Here is a 17,048-nt window from a genome sequence, read left to right as displayed (position 1 = left end):
GGTGACACAGTGGCCAGTACTGCTGCCTCACAACTCTAGAGACCCGAGTTCAATTCCAGCCTCAGGTGACTGTGTGGAGTTTGCAAATTCTCCGTGTCTGTGTGGGTTTCTTCCAGGTGCTCAGGTTTCCACCCACAGTCCAAAGGTGTGGGGGTTAGGTTGATTGGCCATGCAAAATTGCCCCTTAGTGTCAGGGAGATTATAGGGTTACTGGGATAGGGCCTGGAAGGGATTATTGTTGGTGCAGGCTTTATGGGCCAAATGGCCTTCTTCTGCACTGTAGGGATTCTATGATTCTAACAGAATGTAGTTGAACAAAGAAAATTACAGCACAGGAACAGGCCCATCGGCTCTCCAAGCTTGTACCAACCATGCTGCCTAACTTAACTAAAAACCCCTACCCTTCCAGGGACCATATCTCTCTATTCCCATCCTATTCATGCATTTGTCAAGGCGCCTCTTAAAAATCACTATCATATCCGCTTCCATTACCTCCCCTGGTAACGAGTTCCAGGCAGCAACTACTCTGTGTAAAAAATCTGCCTCGTACATCTCCTTTAAACCTTGCCCCTCACACCTTAAACCTGTGCCCCCTAGTAACTGACTCTTCCACCCTGGGAAAAGTTTCTGACTATCCACTCTGTCCATGCTTCTCAATCTTGTAGACTTCTATCAGGTCGCTCCTCAATCTCCGTCTTTCCAAAGCATTGTCTGATTTCAAGAAGAAATTAGACATAGCTCTGGGGCTAAAGGTATCAAGGGATATGAAGGGATCATGATAATGAATTTGATGATCAGCCATGATCAAAATGAATGGAGGAGCAGCCACAAAGGGCTGAATGGCCTACTCCTACTTCTAGTTTCTATGAAACCTTATTTTGCACTTATTGCAACATAGGAAACACGATGATCTGTTGCTATTATTTTAAAACAGTTCATTGATGTCATGAAAGGCACTAAATAATTACTCGTACTTTCTTCCCTACCAGGTTTATGAGGAGTTGGAGATGATTGGGTGTAGGAAAGGAAAGTCTTGAACCAATCATTTACAGGCAGTGGCCTAGGGGTACAATTAACTATACAGTTCAATGTGAAGAACGTATTGTAGGAAGTCACAGAACCAGCTGACCAGTGAAAATAATTAACAATGGTGCAGCAAACAGTGCTATTCTGGGTGTGTGGTCACCACCAAGCAAGATGGAGTGTTACTTAGCATTTACTGTGTGACCACAGCACTTTTAGCTAACCTTCAATGTTAGCTTCAAAGACAATTTCACATTGCAGTGTAAATTAGAAGGAATAAAACTTATATGAAAATGTTGGCAGATAGGATAGCAGCCAGCAATGAAAGTTGGGTATCACAAAGGTATCCAATGGAAATAACCTGAGATGAGTTAATTATCAATTGTTCATGTATAAATATTTCTAAATCTTTTTAGTGGTGTTTTACACAGAACCTACTACAGGTCACATCAGGCTTCAGGTGTAGCTCAAAGCATGATTACCTCAGACTGTTAAGAGTGCATGTTTGGGGAAATCAAGGAGTAAAATCATTCCAACAAAGACCGAGCACCCGTACATAATGGGTTATCCTCAGTTTTGGCCCATTAAACTCTCAGCATAAGTCGGTGGTAAGTCAGGATTCCTAGAACGAGGAAATAGATTAGGAACTCCTTTCAATGAGAGGATAGAAAAAAAGTACTGGCATAAACACAGCTTTGCTAATGTATGACACCAAAATAATAGTAGGATAAGAACATAAGAAATAGGAGCAGGAGTAGGCCACCTAGCCCCTCGAGCCTGCCCCGCCATTCAATAAGATCATGGCTGATCTGAAGTGGATCAGTTCCACTTTCCCGCTCTCTCCCCATAACCCTTAATTCCCTTGTCTATCAAAAACCTATCCACCCATGACTTGAATATATTTAGCGAGGTAGCCTCCACCACTTCAACGGGCAGAGGATTCCAGAGATTCACTACCCTTTGAGTGAAGAAGTTCCTCCTCAACTCCAATCTAAACTGCACCCCCCCCTTATCTTGAGGCTGTGCCCTCTAGTTCTGCTATCCTTTCTAAGCAGGAAGAATCTCTCTACCTCTACCCTATCCATCCCCTTCATTATCTTATACGTCTCTATAAGATCCCCCCTCATCCTTCTAAACTCCAACGAGTACAGACCCAGTCTATTTAGTCTCTCTTCATAGTCCAACCCCCTCATCTCCGGTATCAACCTAGTGAACCTCCTCTGCACTCTCTCCAAGGCCAATATATCCTTGCGCAAGTGCAGCGACCAAAACTGCACACAGTACTCTAGCTGCGGCCTCACCAGTACCCTGTACAGTTGCAGCAAGACTTCCCTACTTTTATATTCTAACTCCCTCGCTGTAAAGGCCAACATTCCATTTGCCTTCTTGATCACCTGCTGCACCTGCAGACTGGGTTTTTGCGACTCATGCACGCCTTTTAAATAATAATCCCTCCTACTACTATTTCTGCCAAAGTGGACAACCTCACACTTGCCAACATTATACACCATCTGCCAGGTTCTCACCCACTTGCTTAGCCTATCCAGATCCCTCTGCAGACTTTCCACACCCTCCACGCAATTTGCTTTTCCACTCATCTTCATGTCATCAGCAAATTTTGTCACCCTACACTCAGCCCCCTCCTCCAGGTCGTCTATATAAATGGTAAATAGCTGAGGCCCCAGCACCGACCCCTGTGGCACTCCACTAGTCACCAACCGCCAATCAGAACAGCACCCATTGATACCAACTCTCTGCTTCCTATTAGACAGCCAATCGTCTGTCCACGCTTCCAGGATGACTGGAATAAATCACTGGCTAAGTTTACAATCCAACAAAACACACGTTTGCCCTGTAGAAACCACTAATCAAATTTCTACTGTCTGTTCGCAGTTGATAAAACCACTTCAGCTGCCCATTCCATTTCCTGCACTTAACACATTCCATCAAATTTACAGCTATAGCATCTTGCCCCGATTTACTGAGCTTTTTGACTAAACTCAGCCTTTTGGCTGGGCTCCTTTGGAACATCACCCATTTGGGACATTTTTAAATACATCATAAAAATTAAACAGTGGCAGACTTTATGTTTTCACTGGTAATTAATCTGTACTAGTGAATGACAGCCTGACAATTAATTCTTTATGGCCCAACCAGCTGAAGTCCTAAAGAACCAACCCCCAAAGTATCAAGGGCCCGATCAACGAGTTCCAGGCAGCCACTAATCTCTGTGTAAAAAATCTGCCTCGTACATCTCCTTTAAACCTTGCCCCTCACACCTTAAACCTGCGCCCTCTAGTAACTGACTCTTCCACCCTGGGAAAAGTTTCTGACTATCCACTCTGTCCACGCCTCTCAAACTTGTAGGCTTCTATCAGGTTGCTCCTCAATCTCCGTCTTTCCAAAGCATAGTCTGATTGGATACTCTCTGGGATGAGAGATCACTGAAGAACTTAGCACTTGTTGTTCATCCCCAGTTGATCTCGAAAAGGTAGTGGTAAGACGCTGTCATGAACCCTAGCTATTTATGGTGCAGGTATGCCTAGAGTCCTGTTAGAGTGGGAGCAATGATATACATCCAGATCAGGATGATATGGCCTAGGGAAAAAAATTGCAGATGGTGATGTTCTTTTGCAGGATCTTTGCCTTGCATATGCGAAAGATGTGGTGTATTTGGAAAGTATTGTCAAAAATAGCTTGGCAAATCACTTCATGCTAAAGACTCTATAACTCCATAAACCAAATTTTTTAAATTGTTTTGTGATCACCCTTACTGATAATCTCTGATTTCATTGAAAAATTCCCAGGCTAGGAACTGAATCACAAGTTTCGGACAACCTGTGCTTAAATTCTAAACAACGTACCCAGTGAGTGAGTTCAGACCGGAGGGTTAGATAAGGGGAAGCTAATCAAGCACACAGAAAAAGATAAATGAAGCATGGAACACAAGGTGCCTGCGTATCAGTTAGGGCACATGACCCATTTGTTGTCAATTCTATTAAATGTAAATAGACATTTGACCACTCACAAGAATTCTACAAGGCCCAAAAATCTTCAATTTAAATGTAGAAACCTCTTAATTGCCATCATGAATTGTTGAGCATTAAAAATCCATAAATTGCTGGATTCGTGAGCAGTCTGTAAGATTGATTGCTGTAGGATTAGTCGCACAGTAAATCCAGAGGAATAGGCTCAAGCTGGAGTGCAAACAGTGGTTTCTGATTTACATGGCAGAGTAACCTAGCCCAAATGTTCAAAATGATAACAAAAGTAAAGTTTGAATAGTCAACAAGATACAACAAAAACTTTCAACCATCCCCTCAGAAGTTTTAAAGACTTTTGATTTGAAACAGAAACTCCACATCTGCCCCAGCAAAATAGTAACGATCATGACCAATTCACATGGGTTTAAAAATTGAGAAAACAATCTATAAAATGGATTGGTAATAGTTTGGAGAGCAATTTAAATCATGAAGGTCAGAACACAAATCATTCCTACAGTCTAAAATCCCTTAGTTTCATTCACATCGTTTGTGTGTTGTCCACTCTGGTCATACCAGTCTTAAGGTTAATACCATTTGGAAGGTGGACGTAACAACATAAATAACTGGACTATAGAGACTTGAAATAAAACATAACATTCCTTTACATATAAAAAGTGAATTGTTAGAAACATCCAAGTGAGCCCAGTGTCTTCTGACTTCTACTTGGTACTATAGGTCTGCAGATAGTCTGTTCATTCCCCTAGTTTGGCACCTGACATTCTTGTGATCAATGTCCTCTGGATATTGGGACTCCTCTTGCACCTGTGCAGGGGCAAATTTTGTCATCTAAGCAAGAGTCAGCCTATGAGACTCTGATGCAGGCTTGAGGAGAAATAGAGGAGTGGCAAGGGATGAAAAGTTTGAGAGCAGAAAGGAACCCCCCACTTCCACATGTCCTTTCTCAATCTGCCCTCCCACGGCTCAACTATATTTCAACAAGAACTGGAGAATGCTTGGCTGCACTTCCAAGAGTAGCTGAATGGATGTCACTCTTAAAAGTTTGCAGGCCATTACTGTGGGTTAGCATGAATTCTCTTCCTGCCAAAATTCAGATTTTCTACGAAGTGGCCATTCTTTGTATTGACATCTAATTCCATGGAAAAGACCAAAGACATTATGGCACTCGAGATGGACTTCTCCAAACTCTCTCCACGTGTGTATATGCTCTGGAAATTTGAACAGTGCCACACACATTTTCCATTCTTGCTCCACATTTAAGGATGATCCTCCACCCTGAGGCTCAACATCTGCATTCAGGTGATCAGAGTGGAGGAACTGGTGCTTATAGAGACAGTCTACTGCTAACCAAGTATCCAACACATGCCCACTCGTTTGCGATCTGTACTTTATATGACCAATTATCTTCCTTCCTTGGTGTGTGCATCAGAGCTGGTGGACAGGCACGGTGAGGAGGTGTGATACAGAAATCATGTGACAGCACTTCTTGCTTCAAAGTCACACTCAAGACTTGTGGAAGATAAGTGACTAAATAGAACTGACATGGAAAACGGTCATTATGGGAGGAAGCAAAGGTGCAGGTGAGATCGCATAGAGCTGCAAAAATTGGAACAACAAAGAAAGATTAGAACCACAACAGAAATTATATTTTAAATATACATATTATATTCACCTGTGAATCCCAAGTACAGCTATGTGCTCTTCTTAATTATTTCACAAGTGCTCTGGTGAGGTACTTCCACACGCATACACAGCCCCCACCCACGCACCACCCCCCCCGACCCACTCTACCTCTACCCTGCAATGGAGATGGAGGCAGGCTGCTGAATGTGCTGGCCGATGGCTTCAGATGATGTTGGCAGCTGTCCTCTGGCTAAGTGAGACCTGGAGGCCCTAGCATGCTGAAGGACTCCTGTGTGGGCCTTCTATGTCATCATGGCTAATTAAATTATTAGTGTCACTGGCAGAGGGACTCAGAAGCTGCTATCCACATAAAGTGCCCTGAAAGGAAACCCCAGAAGTAGAAGTCAGCTGCTCCTCCTCCCTTGCAAGGCACATATAGGCCTGAGCAGAATGAGGACCTGGTGGAGGGTCTAGGCACCTCATCTCCCTCTCACTTTACCATTGCTGCACTGAGCTCATATACTATGGCATGCAAGACTGCACACATCTCTAGCATCTACCGAGTGGTTTCCTGGTACACGCTCTCCAGGGCTGGCAATCTTTCAGTGGAAGCAGCCATGCATCACACTCCAGATTCAAGTAAACACCATTGCCTGGATGGACGGCTCTATCATCAGAGTATGAGTATGTAAAGCTTTTGAAAGTTCTGCCAGATGTTCAACACCTCTCCAGTTGCAGCTTCAGCAACTGCTGTTTCATGGATGATTCCAAAAGCATTTCATCAGCCTAGAACTCAGCACAGGCCTGGCATTCCATCAACTTTTGACTGTCAAGAGGGTTTGGTTGTCACATCCTACATTAGTTGCTTGGGCACATCGGTGATGTGCTCTCCAATTTGCGACCCTGGAACTAAATGCAAGAGTATACCCACCAACATGAGTGCATCTGCACTGGTGTAGGGTGCAGTGGAATGATGTGGCATTGCAGCCCATGAAGAGAGGAGGGCAACTCCTCAGTGGTCTTTATGCATATGTGCAATGCACAGCTGCGCCGCTACCCAACCATCTCCAAAGCCTCCTCAATCGGGGTCTGAGGGAAGGCATGCTGCTATTAATTTTGACCATTATTGACTTTGCATGTCATCTTCTCCTGCAGTCATGACAGATCATTTAGTTTCTGCAAGAAGTAAAGTTGAAAATGAGGGACTTTATGGTAGTTAAGACAGATTGGTGCCACTCAGATGCAGCGATGCCCCCAACAAGTTATGCAGCTGTCTGATCTCTCCACTGGGTGGTCACTCCCTCTGCTCCATGCACAACCTCTCTTGTTGTTTCATGGGATGACCTAATAAAGTCAATGAACCTCTTGTAGCTGAATTCACCACATGGCTGCTCACCACGTCAGCAATTCCAACCAAACTTGTTTGGTTTGTGGGATTGGCCTTTTCCTCCTATATGCACACAACATTACCTTCAGGAAGCAGCGAATTTAGTGAGTTGGAGGGTGATGATGGACAGCATACACATATATCCTTCAATTAGTGTAATCAGAGTGAAAAGAGCTACTATAGATCCATTTAAACCCTTAATATGGATCCCTTTAAATAAGAATTCTTCAATTGGCAAGCACATGTCAATAACATCCACAATTCTTGCTGATTAGGGAACACAGAAGTAGGGTGTTACTGCCAAGACTGAGTTAGAGGGCAAAGCCTGCACCAGCTACTGGGTTCCTTGACCACTGATCAGTTTCTGTCCTAGCAAAAGAATATGGCCTCAAACACCACTTCATGGTTGAAGTTTGAAGGCAGTTGGACAACAGAAATCTCCTAACTGTCCCCATACAAGTTCCCTTTCTGTTAACATTTTCCTCCACTTCGTATTAATATTTTACCTTTGGGATACGGTGTGGCATTTATTGTCAATCTATAATTACCCCAAGTGCATCAAGAGTTCACCACTGGAGTCACATGAAGGTTAGACTGAATGTCAGGTTCCCCTCCCTGAAGGGCATTAAGCAAATCATTTGGTTTTTATGATAGCCCAATAGCATTCATGGTCAGTTCTACAAATTAACAGATATATTAAATTCAATTTCACAACCTCCCATTGTGAGACTTAAACTCACAACCTTTGGAGTATTTGTTCAGTATAAGAACCATTAGACTACCAATCCTTTTTTGAAGTAAACCATTCATCATTAAATTAGAATCCCCCTTAAAAGTTTAAAACATGTTGAATGAAAAACTTAGTGTGTTGAATTAGTCTGAGTACTGGCATAACTCAAAAGTTGTACATTGTCCAAAAATCACAGCAAACTCAAGGCAGGGAAAAAAGACCAATTATCGTTCAATTACTTGACCTTCCTGGCAAAGAGTGCTGTGACCTGAAATTAGAATCATATTTCAAAACCTGAACAAAAATGATGTGTACCAAATGTCAGCTTAATAAGTTAAAATTTTGTGGACAGGAATTTCATCCTGAGAGCCACAGCCAAACCATGTGATAATAATTTAAGCAACAGGCAAAAGTAGTTATTGTGTATGAAGCAAGGGGAATGTTGGAATTGGCAGCATTCCTTTCTTTCCACCTCCTCTCCCCCACCCCCTTAGAAGAAGCCACAATGTGCAATTTGTTTTGCACAGCAGGCTACAGAGTTTACAGACAACCATGTTTTTAAACAAGTGAAACACGGGCCCTGAAATGAACTCTCCTATGGCAGGTGGACGATGAGAGTAGTGTTAATTTGTGAAATGCAACACCAACATTATTTTTAAACAAAACCCTGGCAGTGGACACCAGGATATCCAAGTCTTGGGCTACTTATTAACCTTTAAATTGGTTCTTAGTTGTTTCCATCCACCAACATGCTATTCAAGAATGGAGAACACGAGAAATCGGTGCAAAATAATAAATTTAATGTGATCTAATGAGCATCAGAAAACAACCATCTACATACATTGAAGTCTAAAGCTTTGTTTTCCTGTCTCTGTTACTCAACTTCTGCATGGTGCTATAGCCTGCCGCTTCAGCAATGGTAGTGGCAGGTTGTTCAGACATCTGAAGTTTTTATGGCTAACAAGCTCCAACACTCAAGAAGCAGCAACGTGCCCTGACAAAGGCCGACCCATGTGCCCTCATGCAGGGGCAGAGTGCACCACTGAGAAGAGACAGCTTGTCAGGTACAGGCAAGAACCTTGATCTCCTTTTTGCCATTCTCCCTCTCATAGTATAGCAGAGCATCAGCCCTTCCTCTGCAGTAGATCAAAGATTCCTGATGACCACATCTGGTCTCACTGCCAATTTAAACAAAGCAGTAGAAACGCTACTGGAAAAAGTTAGCAGGGTCATCACTGACAAAGTCAACTTCCAGTGGTGTCTAGATTCTCAAGAAGAAAAACTCAAGCAGAGCTGTGACACCTGTCCAAATTGTTGGGAGTTGGATTCCATTATCCTTTGTGCTTTGGATTGTGCCTGGCAGTCCAGAACTGCTACCTTTGCATTGTTGCTACAAATCACTGTAATTGGCCTGATTAAGCAAATGAGGGACATAGACAAGATAAATAGTCAATATCTTTTCCCAAAGGTAGGTGAGTCTAAAACTAGAGGGCACAGGTTTAAGGTGAGAGGGGAGAGATACAGAAGTGTCCAGAGGGGCAATTTTTTCACACAGAGGGTGGAGAGTCTGGAACAAGCTCCCAGAGGTAGTAGTAGAGGCGGGTATAATTTTATCGTTTAAAAGCATTTAGATAGTTACATGGGTATGATGGGTATAGAGGGATATGGATCAAATGTGGGCAACTGGGATTAGTTTAGGGGCTTTTAAAAAAAAGGGCAGCATAGACAAGTTAGGCCAAAGGGCCATTTCCCATGCTGTAGACCTCTATGATTCTAAAGATCGATCTGTTGGCATTCATGTCAGATATCATCCCTATACATGCAAATGGACATCCAAAGCTGCATTCAGTTCTACAGAATGCCAGAAAGACATTCGAGCAGAACAAATATTCAGAGGAATTTTTATATGTCTTTCTCTGATCAGAACCTTCCACACACCTGACGAACAAACACCGTTTCCGAAAGCTTGTGGGATTACTATCAAATAAACTGGTTGGACTTAAACCTGGTGTTGTGAGACTTCTTACTCTGTCAGCTGTCACAGCCCCCACTTGCTATGGGAGTCAGTGTTGATCAATAAGACTCATTCTCTTCCATATTTTGCACATATACTGACAAGTTGAGCTATACTTCCCAACGGTTCAGAGCATTGCATACAAACTCTGGCAGACTGTTCAACTCTCCATGGCATTTCTTGTCAGATGCCCATCAGCATTTTCTGTAACCTGACCTCCTTCAAGTCTACAGAATCTCACTGTATTCTTATCTTGACAATTCAGCACAGCATCATTCCTTATTTTTCCGGCATTGTAACCAGGTCTGTTGTGACTGTTTTTTTCTTCAGCCATGACAAATACTTGGGAGAGTTTCCTATCCTCAAATGGTGAGCAAAGGAAAGAGGGAATTGGGAATGGGGTCAGACGACTGCCTGCTGTCTACACACTTCAAGTTATCTGCTTGTGTTCTTGCATTAAATAATCGGGAGTATACAAAACAATATAAATGTGGTATGAATAACTCATGGCTTTCAAAAATTTTGGAAAATAAAGACACAAACTCTGAAAAGCTAGATACTGTCTCACTTACCTTTCAACTGAAAGTCCTGTTGATATCTGTAAAAAAGACAAAAAAGACATAGAAATAAAAGTCAATGAGAATTTTCAGTGCATTGTGCATCAAACAGGGTTTCCCCACTGACCATTCCAACATCCATAAACACACATCACTCAATATGATTACCCCCAGCCCAGAAACATTGACATCTTCAAATACAATGCTGACTGGTACTAACATGGTACAACTGACCAGTATCATTTGACATGGGGTACCCATTGAATTGCTTTTCCTCTAACAATTTTACTCAACTTGAATATATGTTTGAAGTATTCATTTTTTAATGTTATCCCTCCATGGCTACACATACCCCATCCAAGAGATCAAAGAGGTACCCATAATCCAAAGTAAGAAAAAGGCAATGATTTGCTTTCAACATAATGGGTGTGTATTTGGGTAAAAATATATGGAAAGATACCCATTTAACAGAAATCAAAGAGCTGTGGGCTCAGTAGATATGCCTGTATAGATTCTCAGGAGAGATTAACACAAACTGAAAAGACAGACACTGGTCGCTCCACAACAGTAAGAAAATGGTGAAGACATTGGAAATGGAAAATTAGTCTTAATGAGTCAACACTGCACTCCTTTCAATACCTATAGGGAAGGAAACTTATCATCATTACCAGATGTGCATCTAAGTACTGTCTGACATGGCCAAGCAAACCATTACAAATAAAAATCCTTCATCAACAGGGGAGCATCAGTACACAGACACCAATCGCTCACCACCACCAGATTCTCAGGGTAAGTTAGGGATGGACAACAAATGCCAACTACATTGAAAATGAGTGTTCCCTTTCACATTATCAAGCACCAAATTGTGTAGCCAAGTTGGCTAAAAGACAAGCAAAGTATTATTGAGATTGACCTTTTAGTCTTTTCCTTAACTTGGCATAAAGCTTCACAATTTTCCCTTCAAATCTATTTCTTCCCCCTCCCCAATCAGCCAGTTTAGCTCACAGCTTCTTTTCATAGTTTTTTTGGTTTACAGCCCATTGCCACCCCTGGGGCCCTTTCACTGAACTTTTTCCAATGACTTGGAATCAAAAAATAAATTAGACCTTTATGAAATAAAATAAATTGCAAGCTACATCATTCATGAAAGCATTCCACAATATCAGCATGAAAATTGCTTAGTGACACACTTACACTATAAACCAAAAGTTAATTTTTAAGTTGCCAGGGCAGGAACTGGAGCCTTTTTCTTATACAGTAAAAGCTATGAACTTCTATTATCGTTGGAAGAGAGTCAGTTAATATGGTAGCCTTTTCACTTTTATAAATTTGTCACTGCTTTTGCCCGGAGCTCAGCTTAATGGTCTGTACAGAACATTTTTTTTATTAATTAATCAGATGTGGGATCACATCTAGGCCAGCAGTTATTGCCCATCCCTAACTGTCCTTGAACTGAGTGACTTGCTGGGCCATTTCAGAGGACTTCTTTTAAAAAGTCAACCACATTGCTGTGGAGTCACATGTAAGCCAGACCATATAAGGATGGCAGATTTCCTTCCCTAAAGAACATTAGTGAATAAGATTTTTTTTTTCATATCAATCAACAATGGTTTCATCGTCATCATTAGACTTTAATTCCAGACTTTCATTGAATTCAAACTTCACCATCTGTTATGTTGGGATTTGAAACTAGTTCGCCAGAGCATTAGCCTGGGTCTCTGGATTATTAGTTCAGTAACAATACATTATTCCACTGTCTCCCAATTTGCTACACCAACCTTCCCTCCCATCTATCTACATATCACTAATTAGTGTTAAATATCAAATCATCTCTATGTCTCATCAATGCCCAATTTCTTCAAGTCTTCCTCCCTATAAACACAAAATCCTTAGAAATTCAAACAAACAGTTTTACATAATGCTGCTGACAGTCAGTTCAATGTGGCCAAACATCTAATCTAGGAGCAAGTTCCAATCAGGGCAATTAATGCAATTATGGTAGCACTCCAGAGTCAAGTAATAGCAAATAGTTTGACAAGACTTGCGTTAGACAATGCTGAAACTAGTAACTTTATATTTAATAGGTTACCATTAGCCTATGTGCTGTCTACAAAAGAAAATCTAGATTAAATACGTATACATTCATCCATCATCTACAAGGCAGAGGTGTGATGGAATACACTCCATTTGCCTGGATGAGTGCAACTCCCCAAACGCTCAAGAAGCTCAACACCATCCTGGACAAAGCGGCCCACTTGATTAGCATCCCATCCATAACCTTAAACATTCCCTCCCTCCACCATAGCACTGTGTGCCATCTACAAGATGCACTGCAGCACTTCCCCGATGCTTCTTTGTCAGCACCTTCCAAACCCACGACGTCTGTTATCTAAGGATAAACGCAGCATGTACAAGGGAATACCACCACCTGCAAGTTACCCGCCAAGTTGCTCACCATCCTGACTTGGAAATACGTCACCGTTCCTTCATTGTCACTGGGTCAAAATACTGGAAGTAATGTCCTAGCAGCACTGTGGGTGTCCTTACACACATGACTGCAGTTTGAGCAGGCAACTCGCCAGCACCTTCTCAAGGGCAATTAAGGATGGCCAATAAATGCTAGTTGAGCCAGCAATAGCCAAATCCCATGAACAAATAAAAACATAAATCTTTGGATCCTCTATTATAGAGTAGTGATGTTATACCTGGATGTGCATGATATCTGATACCTTCAGGGAACTAGTCAGACCCAGGAGGAATGTATTCAGATGTCAGACATTAATGTTGGTAACATTCATAGCTTCATCAAATCAAATCTCTGTCATACAGTAATGGATTTAAGCACTTAACAAAAGAACGGGCACTGGTGCTACAACTGATGAGATGACCGACTCTCCACATCCTGCCCCTACTGACGGCAATTTACAGAGCCATTCAACTTCTGCAAAACTCCCAAACATTCTCTGCTAAAGTCCTCTGGATCAAAACTTCGTTTGGTCTATCACAGATTTTCCAGAATATGCTTCTATGAAGCATTTTTGTGCTACATATAAATTTTGTTACATGTTAGCAATGCAAGGCAGTCTTTATTGCTGCTGCAGTTCCCTTGAGCTTTTAAGGGACAGCCACATACAACAGAGCTACAATTTCTGATTTAGACTTAATATGCCAAGGAAGTAACAATATGGCAAGTTTATAAAGGCAGCTTCCATTTCAGATGCAAACATGGGGATAAATGTCAGAACGGCCCAAGAGGGAGAGTGGCAATCTGTTTATTAGTTAAATTTTGGCATTGCTTGTGAAGAGCAAGGATATATTGTTCGGTAATAGGGATACTTGTGCCAAGTGGGCATAATCGCTGCCACTAATCAAAGTTAAATTCCATGTCATTTAAATATATTTGGGATTTTTGGTGTCTTGCTGATTGAATTCTATGAAAACTGTAAGTGACTAGGTATCTTGCATTTAATTTTAATCTTACTGTACAGTCCAGGATTCATGGTTTAATCCCAAGTGCAATATTCACTGATCTCATCCCAAACACTGGCAAGATTGAGAGTTAGAATCAATCAGAAGAGAGATACAGCTTAGGAGGAAGTCATTCAGCCCATCACATCTGCTCTTAACAAGAGCTAGCCACTGAATCCCTCTCCCTGTTCCTTCTAATCACCTACAAAATGTTATCCTTTCAACTTATTCTTGAATCTACCAATTCGGGTCATTTATGAAAAAAAACTGTTACAACCAGGTTAAGAGGGAGAAGCGGACTTCGCTTGGTTAGTACAACATTTGATTTTGAAAAAAAACATGTAACATTGTCATATGTCCAACTTCTCACTCATGCATAAAAAACACAAGCACGATTTCCCCAGGCATGCACAAAAAACTTTACAAGCTTTCAGATGTTAAAACTTGGCCATGTTAAAAATGTAAAGTCAGAAAATTTTGATAGATTATCCAAATGCTTGTTCACAACAAGAAAGCCACTTTCCTCAGAAGCTGTTGCTCCTTCGTCTTCTCACTGAAGCAGTCACACTGCAGTTGTGGCTGTTTCTTCTCTCTTGAAGACAGTGGTGATCATTTAGAATCGTCCTTTAAGAACTCTCGGTTTGCAGCAACTAGGTTTTCAAACCATAAACTGGGTGCAGCTTCAATGACAGATTTCAGAGATGGCGGGAGGGGGCTAAGGCTGTTGCCCCTATGGCAGGGAGACAGGTTGACAATTTCTTACCCTTTACCTTAATTGATGTCCTCTGCACTGATCTTTCTGCCACTGACAACAGCTTCTCTTTATTCCACCAAATTATTTCCTAAACTTTAGGGCGACTTTGCTTTCTCATAAAGCCAAGGATCGCATAACGAGTTGATCAATATGATCAACCCAGGCATATCAGAGGGCAATGGCAGACTAAGAGCTTCTCTAAACGATCAGTGGTGGTGGCCAGGATACTGGGCATTGATTCAAAAGGCAATACATGCCTGGGAAGTGAGTTTATCCCTGGCTACTGTGGCGAACCAAACAATTTCAATTAATCCAGCCCAATGTAATGCCTTCACAACAAGGACCAAGCCTGGATCATAATGACCACATGCCAAGAATTAATTTGTTAAAATTGAAAGCTGGATGGCTGTAGACTCATTTGCACTGAATATGTAATGTTAATATGTTTTGCCCAATACCCTGAAAAGGCACTTTGGACAAAAACTTACTTCTCTGTTTCATGGACAAAATTGTAAGCACCTATGTAGTAATTTTATTGCACAGAAGGAAATCTCTCCCACTGTCGTGTAATGTTTCAATAAAGGGAAACCAACAGTGCATTAAACACACCTTACTGAGGACTAGAATACAGTCATGTTATAGAAACAAGGTCAACAGAAACAATCATTTCAGCAAAAGCCATGCACTGAGCAACAACAAGAGACTGATCTGAACACACAGATAAGAGTTCCTGTGGTGGATATAAACGGAAGGAAGTCATACAAAGTTTAGTAGCTCTTCAGCAATCAAAAATGAAAACTATTGACTCTATGATGCACCTGAAAATTAACTGCTGTTCTCACATTAAAAAGTATCTCATTTAATACAACTTAATGTTCATAATGTTGTTAAATGTAGTAAAATAATCCAAAGGGTGTCACAAGAATGTAAAATCAGAAAAGATTGGGGAGCATGGTAGTTTAGTTGTTAGCACTACTGCCTCACAGCCACAGGAGTCAGGTTAGATTCCAGCCGTGGGTAACAGTCCGTGAGAAGTTTGCACATTCTCCCCGTGACTATGGGATTTCCTCCGGGTGCTCTGGATTCCTTCCACAGTCCAACAATGTGTAGTTTAGGAGGATTAGCAGGATAAATGCATGGGGTTATGGGGATAGGGCAGGGGGTGGGCCTAGGTAAGATGCTTTGATTGACAGAAAGAAGGGCATTTGTTTAATGTAGAACAGCAATCTAGACAACTGATAATATTTCAAAATCTTCATATATTACTAATTTGTCTAGCAGCATATATTACCCAATTCCTATCCAGACTGAACTTTACCTGACACTACTTCTGCAATCAAATTGACTCATTTTATAGCTCAGCTGTCACAATATTACCCCATCCCAGTTTGCCATTTGTTTGAATTTTACTCAGCTGTACGTCAGGAGCAAATGTGTTTAAATAAATACATACAAGTATCTATCATTTTTGATGTGCTCTAACGCCATAGGGCATAGGTAAGTTTAAGCATGGACATAAGGCATCCAAATGTTAGATAATAGAGAGATTGGTGGAGTTGAGCAGTTCTGTATCAATATGCTGCTTGCTCACTGTGCTTAATAGCAGTTCTGCCTCTCTCAAGGGCAAAGGCCAGAGTACAAAACCAATCCTCTAAAAGAAATATTAAGGGGTGACCCAAGAAGTCTTTAAATTCATGAAGGGGTTCAATAGGGATAACAGAATATATAGCAAGATTTTTTTCACATGTGGGAAAGAAAGTCCAACGCTAGACAATCAAAATGTCGCAAATGAACCCTAATAAAGAATTCAGGAGAAAGTTCTCTATTCAATGTAGATCTTACTACTACATTGAAGTAGTGAGCCAAAAGCATTGCTGCATTCGAAGCAGAATTGTAACATATAATGAAGAAAAAGGAATAGAGCAATACAATAGATAGGGTGGAAAGGATGGCAGAGGCTCATATGGAGCTTAAAACATTAGTTGGGTCAAATGGGCTGTTGTGTGCTGAAAATTCTGCACTGCAAGTCCTATTAATTCAGAAGAGAGCAAACAGGAATGAAATGCAGCACCCCAATTCATCAGCAGTTGCACATCTACAGTTAAAAGGGAATACTTCCACCCAGTTTGTCCACCAATGGCAACTGCTGCAAAAGATTTTGGGTCATCACAGCCCATCCAGAGCTTTCAATTTTAAGCTGCAAGCTATTTATGTGGCGTGATAAATTAGTTTACCACGAAGCATCCCACTTACTTGTATTTCACCAGGCGGAAGCCTTCTAAGAGTACCTCTCTTTTATCTTTTGCCTTCTTGCTGAGCTTTTCACCTTGTAGAACTTCACTTATAAAGTATTCAGAGTCTGGTCACAGGAGGCAGAAAAGAAAAATTCAAAAATTGTTAGTCACTTAACATGTGCTATTTTAAGATAGCATTTTAATTAAAGCATATACTTTTGCCTTTCATGGTTGTGCTTTGAGACAATGAAGTACA

General features: G+C 41.3%; 1 protein-coding gene across 2 annotated transcripts in view; it reads right to left on the bottom strand.

Annotated features, from left to right (window-relative positions):
* skap1 (src kinase associated phosphoprotein 1) overlaps nucleotides 1-17,048 on the bottom strand; it is a 390,268-nt gene that overhangs the window by 359,403 nt on the left and 13,817 nt on the right. For both annotated transcript variants that reach the window (XM_080213465.1, XM_080213466.1), the window contains exons 2-3: nucleotides 16,812-16,917; nucleotides 10,352-10,377 (exon numbers count right to left, since the gene is read on the bottom strand). In XM_080213465.1, the coding sequence (XP_080069591.1) occupies nucleotides 10,352-10,377; nucleotides 16,812-16,917 (132 nt within the window). The remainder of the gene's footprint in view (nucleotides 1-10,351; nucleotides 10,378-16,811; nucleotides 16,918-17,048) is intronic.

Source organism: Carcharhinus amblyrhynchos, chromosome 27, assembly GCF_965287045.1.
Source record: "Carcharhinus amblyrhynchos chromosome 27, sCarAmb.v2.hapA, whole genome shotgun sequence".
NCBI lineage: Eukaryota > Metazoa > Chordata > Chondrichthyes > Carcharhiniformes > Carcharhinidae > Carcharhinus > Carcharhinus amblyrhynchos.
This window is presented reverse-complemented; position numbering and strand designations above follow the sequence as displayed.